The sequence below is a fragment of the Thyridium curvatum genome (assembly GCF_004353045.1).
Source record: "Thyridium curvatum strain D216 chromosome Unknown NODE_43_length_354360_cov_84.162100, whole genome shotgun sequence".
Taxonomy (NCBI): Eukaryota; Fungi; Ascomycota; class Sordariomycetes; order Thyridiales; family Thyridiaceae; genus Thyridium; species Thyridium curvatum.
Genome location: NW_022156798.1, coordinates 262877 through 276729, shown reverse-complemented (window position 1 = coordinate 276729; position 13853 = coordinate 262877). Strand labels below are relative to the sequence as shown.

The 13853-nt window shown below is 57.1% G+C and overlaps 4 protein-coding genes across 4 annotated transcripts; 2 read left to right on the top strand and 2 right to left on the bottom strand.

Moving 5' to 3' along the window:
• Window positions 1–485: 485 nt before the first annotated feature.
• E0L32_007238 (uncharacterized protein) lies at window positions 486–2158 on the bottom strand (the record flags this gene model as incomplete). The annotated part of the gene is made up of 2 exons (XM_031141960.1): window positions 486–603; window positions 663–2158. 2 exons carry the CDS (start codon window positions 2156–2158, stop codon window positions 486–488), a joined length of 1614 nt encoding a protein of 537 aa, XP_030993834.1.
• A 6121-nt stretch (window positions 2159–8279) lies between these two features.
• E0L32_007237 (uncharacterized protein) lies at window positions 8280–9756 on the top strand (the record flags this gene model as incomplete). The annotated part of the gene is made up of 7 exons (XM_031141959.1): window positions 8280–8397; window positions 8448–8502; window positions 8580–8729; window positions 8793–9354; window positions 9412–9440; window positions 9504–9596; window positions 9660–9756. 7 exons carry the CDS (start codon window positions 8280–8282, stop codon window positions 9754–9756), a joined length of 1104 nt encoding a protein of 367 aa, XP_030993833.1.
• Window positions 9757–9866: 110 nt separating this feature from the next.
• E0L32_007236 (uncharacterized protein) lies at window positions 9867–10358 on the bottom strand (the record flags this gene model as incomplete). The annotated part of the gene is made up of 1 exon (XM_031141958.1): window positions 9867–10358. The coding sequence occupies one exon, from the start codon at window positions 10356–10358 to the stop codon at window positions 9867–9869; it is 492 nt and encodes a 163-aa protein (XP_030993832.1).
• A 1374-nt stretch (window positions 10359–11732) lies between these two features.
• On the top strand, window positions 11733–12911 carry E0L32_007235 (uncharacterized protein; the record flags this gene model as incomplete). Its single annotated transcript, XM_031141957.1, has 1 exon — window positions 11733–12911. One exon carries the CDS (start codon window positions 11733–11735, stop codon window positions 12909–12911), a length of 1179 nt encoding a protein of 392 aa, XP_030993831.1.
• Between the last annotated feature and the right edge of the window lie 942 nt (window positions 12912–13853).

Below are 13853 nucleotides of genomic sequence, written 5' to 3'. Positions count from 1 at the left end.
TATAAAAGAAAAATAAAGCAATAATAAAAAAAGAGGAAGAATAGAAAACACAAGCGATTTTCCCATGGTGGTATAGTGTGACACTCCCAAGACGCCTACTCCCCAGATCCCTTCCCTTGGTTGCTTATGTCTCCCGTACATAAGCACACACTACAACCGCACACAAAAACGCCATAGAAAACTTCACCGCTTGGAAGAAGGGGGGAGGACGCTCCCCGGATGTAAACAACAAGAATGAAGTGTGCTGGAGACCACCATCACACCTTATGTACAATCCAAATCGTGAGAATCGTGCAGAGGCCTGTAGGGAGAAGTCCCGACACAGCAACCGATGGCATGGACAGCAGCATGTCCACATGTTCCCTGCTGCATCTGGAAACTTTCCGGTACATAGGCTGTGCCGGCCGAGAAAAAAGGTAATGTAATTGGGTCAACCAGCCATAGTGAAACGAAAGGTAGCTGAAAGCTTTTTGGGGGGTCGGAAATTATGTTGCAACACCGCGTCTCCGGCGGCCTCGATTGGGGCCGTCCGGCCGCTGTGCCAACACATCTCGTAACGCTGGGTCATCCTTGTCCTTGTCGACATGATGTACCCGCACGTGCCTATGTTTCTTGGTCAGTCATCCGTCCCAGTAATGTCCGGGTGAGCCCGACTCTCTCACCTCTGTAGATTATCAGGCCTGGGATATTTATGCTCCCTGTCGGGGCAGAACGGGCAAACATAGCCAGGGGAGTCGTGGACCAAGCCATGGCGGATCATCTCATTCTTCCTCTTGAAGCCCTTGCCCCCTTCGCTACGGGGACACCCTTTCACAGGACAATAGTGTGGCCTTTCCTGAGAATGAACGTTGGCGTGGGAATTGAGAAGGTATTGCGTCTGGAAGGCGGGCGCGCTGCAACCCGGCACTTTGCAAACGTATGTCCCTTGGTTTGACAGGGAATCGATACTGATGCGGTCGTGGGGTCCGGCAGGCGAAGGCTCCGCGTGACTCAGCCTTGCTGTCGACAGAGCATAACCTGCTGGGGGGCCTCCGTTCAGACTCTGGTAAAACGACGACTGCTGTGGGAATTCGGGAGACACTGGCGGTGAACCGTGACCTCTGAAAGTCGCCGAGGCCGGTGGTGACTGCGCATAACCTGGATCAGGAAGCCTCGGGAGATCGCCAAACTGTTCCCGTATCGACGGCAGCGAATTTGACCCAAGACCCCCGTCAGATCTTGGAGATGTTGCTGGCTCTCCGGGGCTTTGGATGGGAGGCAGAGGAGGCGGAGACCGCGGTTCTGAGCGGTCGGTATGAGACACCGAGATGGCTGATTGAGGAGAATATAGACTGGGCGGACTGTAAGGGGGGTTCAGCCCGAGCGGCGCGGGCGCATGTTGGCTATGCCTTGCACCTCTTACAGCCAGATTTTGATGCGCAGGCGCTATACTTGCTCCGACTGATTCCTGCCTTCTTGGTGTGTCACTCGGCTGAGGATCACCATTCGTCGGCGTGCGCCCAGAGGCGTCTGTCTCGGATTCTGGAGATGCCAGTGTCAGAGCCCCCAGGGCATACGTTTTGAGGACAACATCTTCCGCAGGTTTTGGTCCCGGCCCTGCGTGCGCCGGGGGGCCGTCTGCCCGTGCTTGACCATGAACTTCCGGGCCGAACATGGCCTTCATGGCAGGTGATAAGCTCGTCTCGCCCACCGGCGGGGACTCTTGGTCAAGAGACATGCTACTGCCTCTCGAGTACTCTCTTCGTCGCTGCTCCCTGTGCGCCTCTGATTTGGACCAGGCGGTCGACTCAACTTCGTCCTCGGAGTGGGCGGACCGCGAGTCGTTTTCCGAATACTCGGACGTGAGGAGATGCTGTCCAGCGTGTGTCGCGACCTCTGGTTGGTTGCCTCCACCCATCAAGGACACCACGACAGCATCGCCTTGGCTGGGATCAATCCTCGCCCCCCGGCGGCGGCGGGTGTGCTTGCCGTGACTGCTGGAGCTCGTGCGGGAGCTAAGCTGGGACCCGGGCGAGGAGGGCGGTGGCGGCGACGGCGTCAGGTGTACGCGGGTGCGAGGTTGTAACAGTGGGCTATTCCGGGGTATACATTCGTCGTCGTCATAAAGCTCGTTCGGGGCGAATTGTGCAGTAGGAGAGAAAGTTGCGGCTGTAGTCATGTCGTCGCATCTGCGCAGGGAGTCTCACAAGGGCGAGTTCAGGCGGGCCAGACCGCCATCGAGATTGGGAGAGCGGTCCAAGATGGGCTTGGGGGGAGGGAGGTAACCAGTCGCTAATATCCCCCGCCGCCGGTTATATCGCGTATTGGGACTCTTAGTCGCCGTGTTATTCTGCAAAGTGTGTAGAGCCTGTCGCTCAGCTGGTATTCTCCAGCTACCAAGTGCCGCAGTGAGTGGGAGTGTGGATGTGTGTGTGTGTGCGCGCGCGCCCTGTGCGAGTCGGGGGCCTATACTTTCTCCACCGCTTGGATTCCCAAGAGCGAGGGTTTGCGACGAGGCAAAGAGGAAGTCCGCCCCGAGATCTGTTATCGTGACCCCTGGCTGTAAGGGTATTTGGGAACAGCGCCCAGAAGGGAAACGGGAAATAGGCACGGTTGCGACGGGGGAAGGGCCGAGAGAGGTAGGGAAGCAGATTGCGCCCTTAAAGGACGGGGGACAGACGGGAATGCGATGGGGAATGGAGCTGGCGGTAGCGGGTCGGCGGTGGTGGTGGAGGAGGAGGAAGAGGAGGTGGTGGAGGCCCTGGTCTGGTGCGTGTGGGAGAGATGGGCGGCCGGGCGGCGTGTTGCGGTCTTGCACGAGCGCAGAGCCCCAGGTTCGGGTGCTTTAGCGGCGCAGGGACCAGGTGTGAATGATGGAGCGTACCCGTAAAGTAGCCTAGCAGCAAGGTAGGGGGCTCTCCAGCTCGTGACCCTACCGTCGTCGGGGTACTTATGGAGTATGTCGATGAAGCGGGGAGGCGGGTGTGTGGAGATGGGTCGACTGGTACCTTAGCCCTCAGGTCTTAGGAGGCAGGTAGGTAGGTCCTTGCGGTAGGTAGGTACCTAAGGTAGGTAGTAGTCTTGTTAATTAGTCCGTCCTTTTTCCACTTGGAACCAGCAGAGAGAAGCGTATGAGCGGAGGCGCCGTCGCGAGCAGGAATGGATGGGCGCAAGCTTGTCTTGCAAGTCTCCAAGAGTGCGGCAAATCCACTAACGGCTTTCGGAGTCTGAGATGGATTCTCAGATAGAGTGCGACAGCCTTGGAAGGTGGTTGTGTGCCACGACAAGGATACAATCTTGGTTTCTCCTCGCTTTGTCGCTCTGATGGGCCGGCTGTAGGGTGTGTAGCAAATATCGTCAGTGATGATGGCTGGTGAGACAGGCACAGGAGAGACACTGCTTCAGAAGTGGTGACTTTTCTTTCTTTTTTTTTTTTTCTTCCTTTCTCTCTCTCTGTCGGTCCGGAGTTGGTCTCCTAGTCTTCTTTTCTTTTTGTCTCTGGTTGGAAAATGCCTCTGTTTCGAGCTAAAGAAAAGGTGCGCGATACGCAGCAGACAGGGGGGGGAGGGGGGCAGGCAAGTGTCTCTAAGTAAGTCGGTAGAAGTGGCCTTGCTTGTCTAATACCAAGTATTTGGGCTGCGATCCAGAGGTGGTCGTCCCTTGAGAGCCAAAGAACTCGACCAAGTCAAGGGTTTGTGTGTGTGGAGCGTTGTATGTAACTAAGTAGACTTTGAATGGATTGGATGGCGACGGAGAGAAGTGGATGTGGAGGTGAATGGGGGGAGTTTGACGGACACACGCGAAGTGGAATTTAGGTACATGCTAGGCGAGATAGCGAGTCCCCGGTCAACTGTCAGTGGTCGCGGGTGAGAAGTGTGGGCGGTGCTGGCGGTGCTGGCGGTGCTGGCGGTGCTGGTATTGCGACTTGGAGGATGGATGGATGCCCCAAGATGGTAAGGGTAGGTCGTTACCTACTAAGGTACCTCTAACTTTCTCACTCTCCTCGTAGGCGGCACCCGTGCGGGTAGCGTAGCGATGGTGATGAGGAGAACCCAAGGAAGGTACTTAGGAGAATAGCCATTCATGCCCTACAATCGCAGATCGTGGCATATCGTTCGATGTCGTGATGAGGGCGAATGAGAGACTTGCCGTGGCTGTGGGTGGAGGCTCACAAGGACAGCATCTCTTGTTAGCATCTACCTAGGTCGTTACTCGGTACATGTATGGATAGCAGCCTCAAAGTTGACCCGAGTTCGACGGCGAAAGGGCGCGTGGTCGCACATCGATGCAGTCGCGACCAGTCGCAGAAGGGGACTTCGCCTCTTGCCGCAAGAGATGGATGCGCAGGCAGGCAGGCAGGCAGGCAGGCAGGCAGGCACTCGAACCGGGGTACGCCTTCCACTGTCGCTTCACTACCCACCTAGTTACCTTACCTCAGGTAGGTACTGTGCCTGTGCCTACATGTGCTTGACCTGGTCCCGATGAAACTCGAAGAAACAATCCTCTTTACGAGCAAAGCAACAACCTGGAAACGAAACAACCGGGGTCGGGTACCTCCTCGACTACCGCACAGGCAGGTCCCTGTAGTTTGCTGCATGATTTAAACCTACTTTACCTAGGTGCTCGTCTTAGTCTGATGGAGCGGGCCGATCTCTTGGACAGGCGGGAGTGGGAAAGGAGCCGAAGTCGACACCTCACCCCGACTAAACGGACCGCACCCTCGAACTCCTCGAGCAGATTGTCTCTTTCAGTCCTTGCAGGCCTGCAGGCTCGGCGCAACCCCGTTTCACCAGAGTCACGACTTCTCGGCTCGGGTACGGGGAAAAGGCGCGGAGGGCTGGCTACATGCTCGTGCCCGTCGTCGCCCAAGCTGTTTCTCAAACCCGGCACGCAACGACTCACAGAGGCGAGGAAGGTATCGAGATGCAGCATATATGCAGGCAGTGGAAGCACGGCAAGGATCCTCGGGTGGGACGAAGCTCAGCCGCTTCATTACCAGGCCTGTGAGCCAACCTAGATGACGGGATCAGGTGGAGGACCAGCAGCACCACCACAGCACTACACACGCTGCAGCTGACATTTGCCGTTTTCTTACTGACAACCCTTGACTGATATACAATTCGCACAAGTAGAACCCATCAAAAGCCCAGGGATCGAGAAGACAAAGTGAGGGGCTGAACCACAAAACCACTTGCCTCTCTCTGGCTCGAGACGGGCACCCATCCTTTCAACCAAGCCCAGCGGCGGATCGATGCCCGATGGAGGTCTTGGAATCTCGGTAGCCATGTCGACCCCTCTTCTCTGCTCTTCTCTTCCTCTCATCACTTCCAGTCACAAGAAGAGCGGTCTGGCTTGACAGTTTCTCTGTCCTTCCTGATGCGCTAACTCTAGCACCGAACAAGAGGTTGCCTATGTCTCGCCTTTGACCAGGTACAGCACCGAGGTATCACTAGGTAGTAAGCCCACCAGACCACCAAGCCACTCACTCACTCGGTGCCCATCATCACATCTGCGATGCGATGCGATGCCACCACCACCACCACCACCCTGCTGTGCATCACCCAGGACATTGTCACATCGATTACATGCAGACAGCCATCTCGAGGATTTTCCGTCACCGGCAGCATCGGCACCGGCTCATTGGTTGTCGGCGACTAGCTTGTCTGCCCACGCGGCTTGATGCCGCCATATAGCAGGTGTACATGGCATGATCACCGTTGCCTTTCTCACTGCTGCATGTTGCAGGGAAGGGGGGGAGGGAGGGGCGCGCAACGAGCCGCCGGCCACCCGCCCGCCAGCCATCCATGATAGGAGCCCATCTCCCCCGCGCGCGTGTATGTGTGTGTTGGCCAACAAGCTTCGCCGCAGCGACTCGGGAAAGCAGGGCGAGCGACCGAATCGTAATACAGACAAGAGGAGCCCAATTTTCTGTCTCGCCTCGCTTCGCCTACCTACTTTTGTTGCCTTCGTCCTTGTAGAAGTTGCAAGGTTCCCCAAGGGTGGTGGGTACTGCGGCCGACAACTGTTATCCCTTTTCCTCCTTGGAATACATATGCCGCGATGCACAACAATGTCATCATCGCCTTTTCTCTTACCTCATTTGTCTGCTTCCCCCTCGTCACTGACGGACTGCTTACTGTACCAAGAGGCACAGTGCATTTTAAGCTTCCGGAATATTCAGCCTCGACCAGACGGCACCAAGCAGGGGGGGGCCCGGCTGGTCCCGGTAAAGGGGTATCAGGCCCAGCAAATAGGTATCGGCGAGCTGTCTGTAAAGTCCGTCTTTGGGGTGTGGGGTTTTGCGTGGTCAAGAACTCCATTGGGGGCTGAGCCGAGGAGAGACCATGCTGATGATCCTTTAAACCCCCGCTCCTCGCGGCTTATTCTAGCCCTGAGCCTCAACAGCAGTGCATGTGCCTACTTGTACCTACATTTTCTTACGTAGAGTCTGTTCCCCCCCCGCCACTATCGTCATGATCGGGATGAACCCCCCATTCCGCTATCACTCGATCTCAGAAAAGAGGAGGGTAGGAGTTACTTCGCAATCAGAGGGAGGATTGGGGGGGTTGAAGGGAAGGGGGGGGGGGCATGGGCGGCGGCGCAGAGGCGCAGAGGTTGGTGGGAAAACGTGATGGCGTTTTACACCGCTGTTTGGTCCAGAGTAGGCAAACAACATGAGAGCTCTCTCTCCCTTTCTTGTAGCTTTTTGGTCTTACCGAGGGCGACCTGTTTGCCATCCCACGTCGACGCAAAGTGTGGCTGCAGGTGCCATCATTCCTCGAAAAGGGAAAAAGCCGCAACCCACGCCCGCCGCGGGGGTCCCTGCGTTTCGTTTGCAAATCACGGCATCACCGAGACCGAGACGTAATTAGATAGATAGTCTATATGAGGTCCCAAAACAGCAGGATGGAGAGTCTGTTTGGCATATAAATCTGCGGGATGTGGAGAGAGTCTCGTTCGAGCACACACAGACAGATTCAGCATGCTTGCTGTTCCCATGCAGCGATGGAGAGAGGGCGTGCGTAGGTAGTGCCGCAGGGGGCCATTACGACATCAGCGGACTTTACCCGTAAAACCTGCAATTGTTTTCAGCCGCCAACAGCGGGACGTGGTAAGCCGCAACAACACAACAGGGGGGTGGTTTGTGTGGGCTTTTATTGCTCTGTCGCGAACGGGACCATGTCAGTCGTGCCACGGCCTCTGGTGCTGCCCAAGCAAAGAGTGAGTTGCTTTTGGGCCGGGAGATCCCCCCCAAGGCTTGAAAGTTCATCCTTTTGCTGCCCACGCCGCCAGCCGGCAAGAAGAAGATGTGTGCAACACGTGGAAGACATCCCGCGGCCGCAGGGTCTGAGAGATGAAACGAGGCAAGGGAGACTGTGCCGCACCAAACGTTCGTGCCCATGTCTCCCCAGCCCTTCCGCCCATCTCCTTCCCGCTTGTCCCAGCCCAGGAGTGCACGGGATTAACTGACTGCATGCCTACATAGGTAGAACCGACAAACACAGTCTAGGCTATTTTTGTCTTGCTAAAACGCCCCGAAGAATGATTCTGAGGAAAATCCTGGGGGATGGGACATGGGGAGTCACAGTGGGTTGTTTGTGGTTGAGACATCATGAGGTTACTAGTCTAGCTGGCTGTAGCTGGAGACAATTTGTGTCTTTCGCCGCGCCTTACCTATCTCTCCCGCCACATGCATGATAGACTTGATCGGCCGAGTGGTGCGTTTTCCCTGCCGATTCAATAAGTTCGCTGTTGCTCTGCCTCGGACGGCGGGCAACGATCGGTACTTGGCGAACCCGCCGGCCTGGGTCCAATGCTTGGTAGCACCGACCCGGCACACACAGTCCCAGTGAAAGTTGGCCGACATCGCATAGTAGCGGCCTTGGAGGTCTCGTCCGACCCGAACCCCACCTGGAGCTCTCAGATCACCTTCTCTGGCTTCGAACAGCTGACTTGTTGCAAGTTGCCGCATTCGACGAGCATAGCATGCCGTCCCAAGATTCTCAGGGAGCACATATAATCATAGAGTCCCATCTCGTGATCACCGCAACTTTTCTTTTTTTTGGTCTCTGATACCAGAGTAACACGGGGAGAAAGGCCCGCTTGTGCGACAGAGGACGGGCTCTGCGGCTGACCCATTGTGAGACGACAACCTATTCGTTCACGCAGCAGATCGAGGGGCAGCAGAGGAGAAAGAAGCAAGGATCATAAGATTCTCCCCGTACAGTCTGGAAGCTACCCTTTTTTTTGATCGCCTCGCCTGAACACAACGACGGCTCGGCAACCCACGCACCATCGCCATGGCGACACAAAAGACAATGAAGGCCGTCGTATTCGGCGGCGTTCGCAAGGTCTCCGTCGAGGATCGTCCCGTGCCTCAGCGTGAGTCCCCCCCCTCATCCCCGAGCAGTGTGCACGGTATATCCATCGAGGACAGGGCTGCTGACATGGGCCCCTTCGATATGTAGTACAAGACGAGAAGGATGTCATTCTCAAAGTACACGCCACTGCCCTCTGCGGATCGTATGTACCCTAGTAGTCCCCCCCCCTTATCCAGCCGGCCGGACGTGGACGCCGCACTAACCTGGCGCCGCGCACAGCGAACTCCACACGTACCGTGGTCTTGATCCCCATGCCGCTGCCGGCTTCATCATGGGCCACGAGTTCACGGGCGAGGTAGTCGAGGCAGGCTCTGCGGTCAAGACCCTCGAGGTCGGAGACAAGGTGGTCGTCCCATTCACCACATCTTGGTACGAGCCCAGCTGGTGGAAAAAAACAACCTTCGAAGCAGCACACTTGCTGACATGAGTAAGCGGTGAATGCTTCTACTGCAAGCTCGGAGCCTCGGCTCGCTGCGCCAACGGCCTGCTTTTCGGCTGCGCCAAGCTCGACGGCGGCCAGGCAGAGTACGTCCGGGTGCCGCTGGCGGACGGCACCGCCGTCAAGGCGCCCGCCGAGGTGGACGACCGCGCGCTGATCCTCATGGGCGACATCTTCCCCACCGGGTTCTTCGGCGCGCGGAACGCCTTCCGGTGGATCGAGCCGCAGAGGCCCTCGGACGCCACCGTGGTTGTCATAGGGTGCGGTCCCGTCGGGCTGTGCGCCATCGTCGCCGCGCTCGAGTACAAGCCCAGGCACCTGTTCGCCGTCGACAGCGTCGAGAGCCGCCTCGAGCTGGCCCGCGGTCTGGGCGCCGAGCCCCTGAACTTCATGACGGACGCAGAAGGCATGCGCAGGCGGGTCCTGGAGGTGACCGAGGGGCGGGGGGCCGACGCGGTTGTCGAGGTCGTCGGCCTCACTCCCGCTATGCGGACGGCATATGATCTCATCCGGCCGTTTGGCGTCATCAGCAGTATCGGCGTCCACCACGGCGAAGTAAGTCAGCCCACACGACATTCCTCTCGATTATCATCACTGACTGTGGTCACACAGATCCCGTTTCATGGCGATGACGGATACAAGTGAGTCGATATTGCGTGCTGAGTACCGACGGCTTCTCTGCTCCATACTGATAGATATGATAGCAAAAATGTGAGGCTTCTCATGGGAAGGTGCCCAGTGCGGTCCATCTTCCCGGACGCCCTCAAAGTGCTGGCCAAGCAACAGCATCTCTTCAGGTGAGATTCCAAGTTCCCGTTCTGGAACCGTAGAGGCCAATTAGCTCACGCGTCCTCTCACAGCTTTATGTTTGAGAAGATCACGCCGCTTTCGGACGCTGTAGAGGCGTACGATCTCTTCGACAAGATGAAGGTGCAGAAAATTGTATTCACACCGTGAGTCGGCGTGTAGTTCTCGGACGACCGTATATAGCTGGGTGCGCCTGTGTAGAGTTGTTGTGACCATGGTTGGGGAAAAGATGAATGGCCAAATGCAAGAGACAAAAGTTTTCAGTTCTGCCTCGGCTTCACTATGCCATCGTGCATCACATAATAAGAGACGGTAGAGTCGTCCTGAACGACAGCAAGGACTATCCTCTTCTGGCGCTTTGAGCCTCGCCACTGTTTCCACCTTGCCGCCGCATCGTCTCCTCCTTCTGCCGCTGTGTCATCTTCAGACAGGGCGTCAGGAGGCAATGCGTCGATCGAGTCGAATACTGCAGCGAACTGTCCAATTGTAGGTTTCTCGACGAGATGCACGGGGAGAACCCATTCGAACTCGGGAGGCTGAGGGAGCCGCGCGCCGCCGAGATGCCTCTCGGCTTTCAGGATCTCAATCTGCTCATCAGGGTGGGTGTAGAGGCGGCGGGGGGAGAGCCCCGAGATCAGGGGCCGCGGGTGGGACGGCCCATGGTGAATCTGCAGCCGGGTCCAGTCCTGCTGGTTCTCGAGGTTATTGAGCACAATCTGCGCCAGGTCCTCGAGGCGATCAGCAGAGGCCATGGCGCGCTAGAGTCTCGTGGTGAGCTTTTCGACGCGGAAAGACGATCTTTGGGGGAACGGGATGTGCCGTATCAGATCAGGCAGGTCAGGAACACATTCAACGAGCATGCCGAAAAGGTCTGCATGCATTGGATGCATTTTTCGAGGACATGGACCCTTGCCCGGAAAACGGGCTGAATGGAGCGCCGGCAGCCCGCGGAGCAGGCTGAAATTAGTGGGGCATCTGAGACCCGAAAGGGCGCCAACGCGCCTAGAGCACACTCGCAGAATGGAGGGTGAGAGAAGCTAAAAGCTTGTGCTTCGGCTTCGGCGGCGCCGCTACGATGCGAGCGGCACCGATTGATGGGGGGAACGCAGGCTCGAAACGGACGGCCTCTGCTATCCTCCGAGTAATGCGAACACTTAGTTGAGACATTCACTATCCTGAAGAGGAGATTGGCAACCACGCTGTTGCGATACCTCACTACCTACTTGCATGCGTTACCTGCCTTACCTACCATCAGGCGGGTGGCTCATGTGGCTCATGCGTGCGTGGTCCCTCTGCATATTCAACATCCATGGATATTCTCAGCCTGGTTCTGGTTCTGTGCCGTCGTCATTGGTGACATCATCCGCCATCCGGCCAGCACTGGGATGGGATTGTTCCAAGATCCCGTTCAAATCTGAGTGGTGAGGAATGGCCGGATCGCTGATACACGGGATGCCTGGGCTACCCAATTGCCGGAAGCGATGGAGCAGGGCAAAGCGCCGTTGCAGATTGAGAGTGTCTACAAGTACTCCGTAATTACTGGCAGTTTTGGCATCGCGGGCTTTTGGCCAGTGCAAGAGGATCGTGTCGGGGGCTCGGCCTGCTTTTAGCGTGACGTCAAAGCCACTCTAGCATTCGCGGTCGGTGGGCTGGCAAAACTCCGGCCGGGAGCTTTGGGGATCTCGCCTGGCCCTGAATCAGGTTCGATCTTCCTGGTTGCCCCAGTCAATGCCTGCGCGCCACGCGCCCATGTCACTGCACTAGTAATTCTAGGCCCTTTCGCCTCTCCCCCAAAACATCCATATCAGGCGCTTTGGTGCCAGTGCCTGTTCGATTCGTTTGGTCCTTTCTGCATCTCTTCTCATAAGTTTGGTCTGGTCTGGTCGAGTAATTCCGGTTTCTCTCTCACTGTTCCAAAACTTTACTCAATTCCACGCCCCTTTTGTTCTTTATGGGCCATTTGCGGGCTTGATCCGTTTCTGTCTCGGCCGGTACGGCCATCTAATTGCCCCTAATCGCTTCCACTGGACGACTTCAAGTCCAGACACCACTCACCCCGACTCGTCTTGCGACAGGAAACGACATCCTACCGACTCCTCGTTCTCTTCGCCTGCTTCCGCAACGACATGGCGGACCTCTCCCCCGCCGACTCGAATGAATCGAAGCCCGTCGCTCGCAAAGTCGAGGAAGGGTTTGAGCAGTCGGACCCTCCTCCCGGCGCCTGGGCTGCGGCCGGCGAAGTCGCCTCTTCGGTGGTCGCCGCCGCAAAGCAAGGCAATCCCGACGACCACGTGGCATCGCCGAGCACCTCTGCGAGCGAGAAGAAGCCAGCGACCGCGGCCTCGGACCAGACGACGCTGGGTGCCTCCCGCGAGGACGAAGAGCTGACTCGCGACTTCGCCAACGGCTACCACTTCCCCCCCAAGTACTCCACCGGCACGTCGTGGAAGCATGGCGCCATCGCCTTCTGGAAGTTCTCGACCAAGCCCCTGGGCTTCCTGATCGTCCTGTACTCGCTCAACGTCGTCGCGTGGGGCGGCATGCTGTTCCTCCTGCTCTGCAACGCCGCGCCGGCCATGTGCTACCCGGACTGCAACGACATCAACTCCCCGCGGCGGAAATGGGTCGAGTGGGACTCGCAGATCCTCAACGCCCTCTTCTGCGTGACCGGCTTCGGCCTCGCGCCCTGGAGGTTCCGCGACATGTACTGGCTGATGCGCTACCGCATCCTCAAGGAGCACGTCGCGCTGCGCCGCCTGGCCGGGATTCACAAGAGCTGGTTCCGCCTCGCGGGCTCGCAAGACATACCCGTCGACGTCGGGCCGGACAACATCCCCGCCGATCTCTCTCGCGACGTCATCCCCTACCCGGAGAACAAGCTGTCCAACGCGCCGCTGACCGGCGTGCGCGCCCCCCCGACCAAGATGTGGAAGCTCGACTTCGTCCTCTGGATGAACATCGGCAACACCTTTCTGCAGTGCTGCCTCTCCGGCGTGATGTGGGGCCTGAACCGATACGACCGTCCCAGCTGGACCACGGGCTTCCTGGTCGCCTTCGCCTGCATCGTGGGCGCCATCGGCGGGTTCGGCAGCATGCTCGAGGGCAAGACGGTCAAGAGCATCGAGGGGGTGCCCCTGACGGACGAGGACCGCGAGAAGCTGGCCAGCGACAAGGCGCAGGGCATCTACCACTATAATAACATCCAGGCCAAGAAGCCCAAGAAGAAGAAGGCCGAGGACCCGGAGCAGGGCCAGGCCCAGGGCAAGAGGCGGTTTGGCTTGGGCCACAAAAAGGGCGGCTCATAGACGTTTTGGATTCGTATTAATTTTTTTATGTCTTCCCTACTGCATTCCGCACACAAGCAGATACCCATAGATAGCGTTTGGTTTAGGACTTTGCAATGCAATTTTTTTTGGGGGGGGATTCAAAAACAGTTCGGTCTTCTAGATTGGCCTCATGACTGACGACTGGTGAGGTGCATTGAGGGGTGTTGTCGAGAACTTCGTTTTGCAGTAAATAACTACCTCGCATATGATAACCAAATCATTCAAAGAACTTCGCCCCTTGTCCCGAACAAGCCCTCGAGCCTCGATCGGTGTTACCCTGTCGTCTTGCTCCCTCGCCCGCCCCCCTGCATGCTCCCGCCTTACTGCAACGTCTTAACAATACAAAGTAGGCCGGCTCAAGGGGGAAGAGTGCCGGATGACCATAGGTACTCACAGACCACGTATATGTTTGCCAGGTTGGGAAGGATAATTCGTTCTGTCCTCGAGAGACTTGGGAAGGATTACTCGTAGATGTGATGAGGCACCCATGGCGAATCTAGTCGGGACGTCTTCCCAGCATTCTTTCGATTGCATATAGGCACCCGGCCTGCCTTTGCTGGAACATGAGGCATGGGAAGAGAAGCAGAGTGGCCTAAGGGGGCAAGTAGGAAAGAACGCATCGTGGATCCCTATAAGGCCGCCGAAGCTTCGGCCTCTATCAAGGAGAGCCAGCACCTTTTTGCGATGTCTACGGAGCAGAGGCTGCATCCTGCCAGAACACACACAGTGTGTTGCAGGAAGGCTGTTTTCACAATAAGCTGAACGAACAACATTAGGGCGTCTGAACGGGATTGACCTCAAGTCTAGTACATTCCAAGATATCCATCCACCCATCAGTTTGGCAGGCTGATATTGCCCAATGCTATGAACATCAAGCCATGACTGCACGTAGTTACCAGGCAATGATCTCGCGGATTCCGT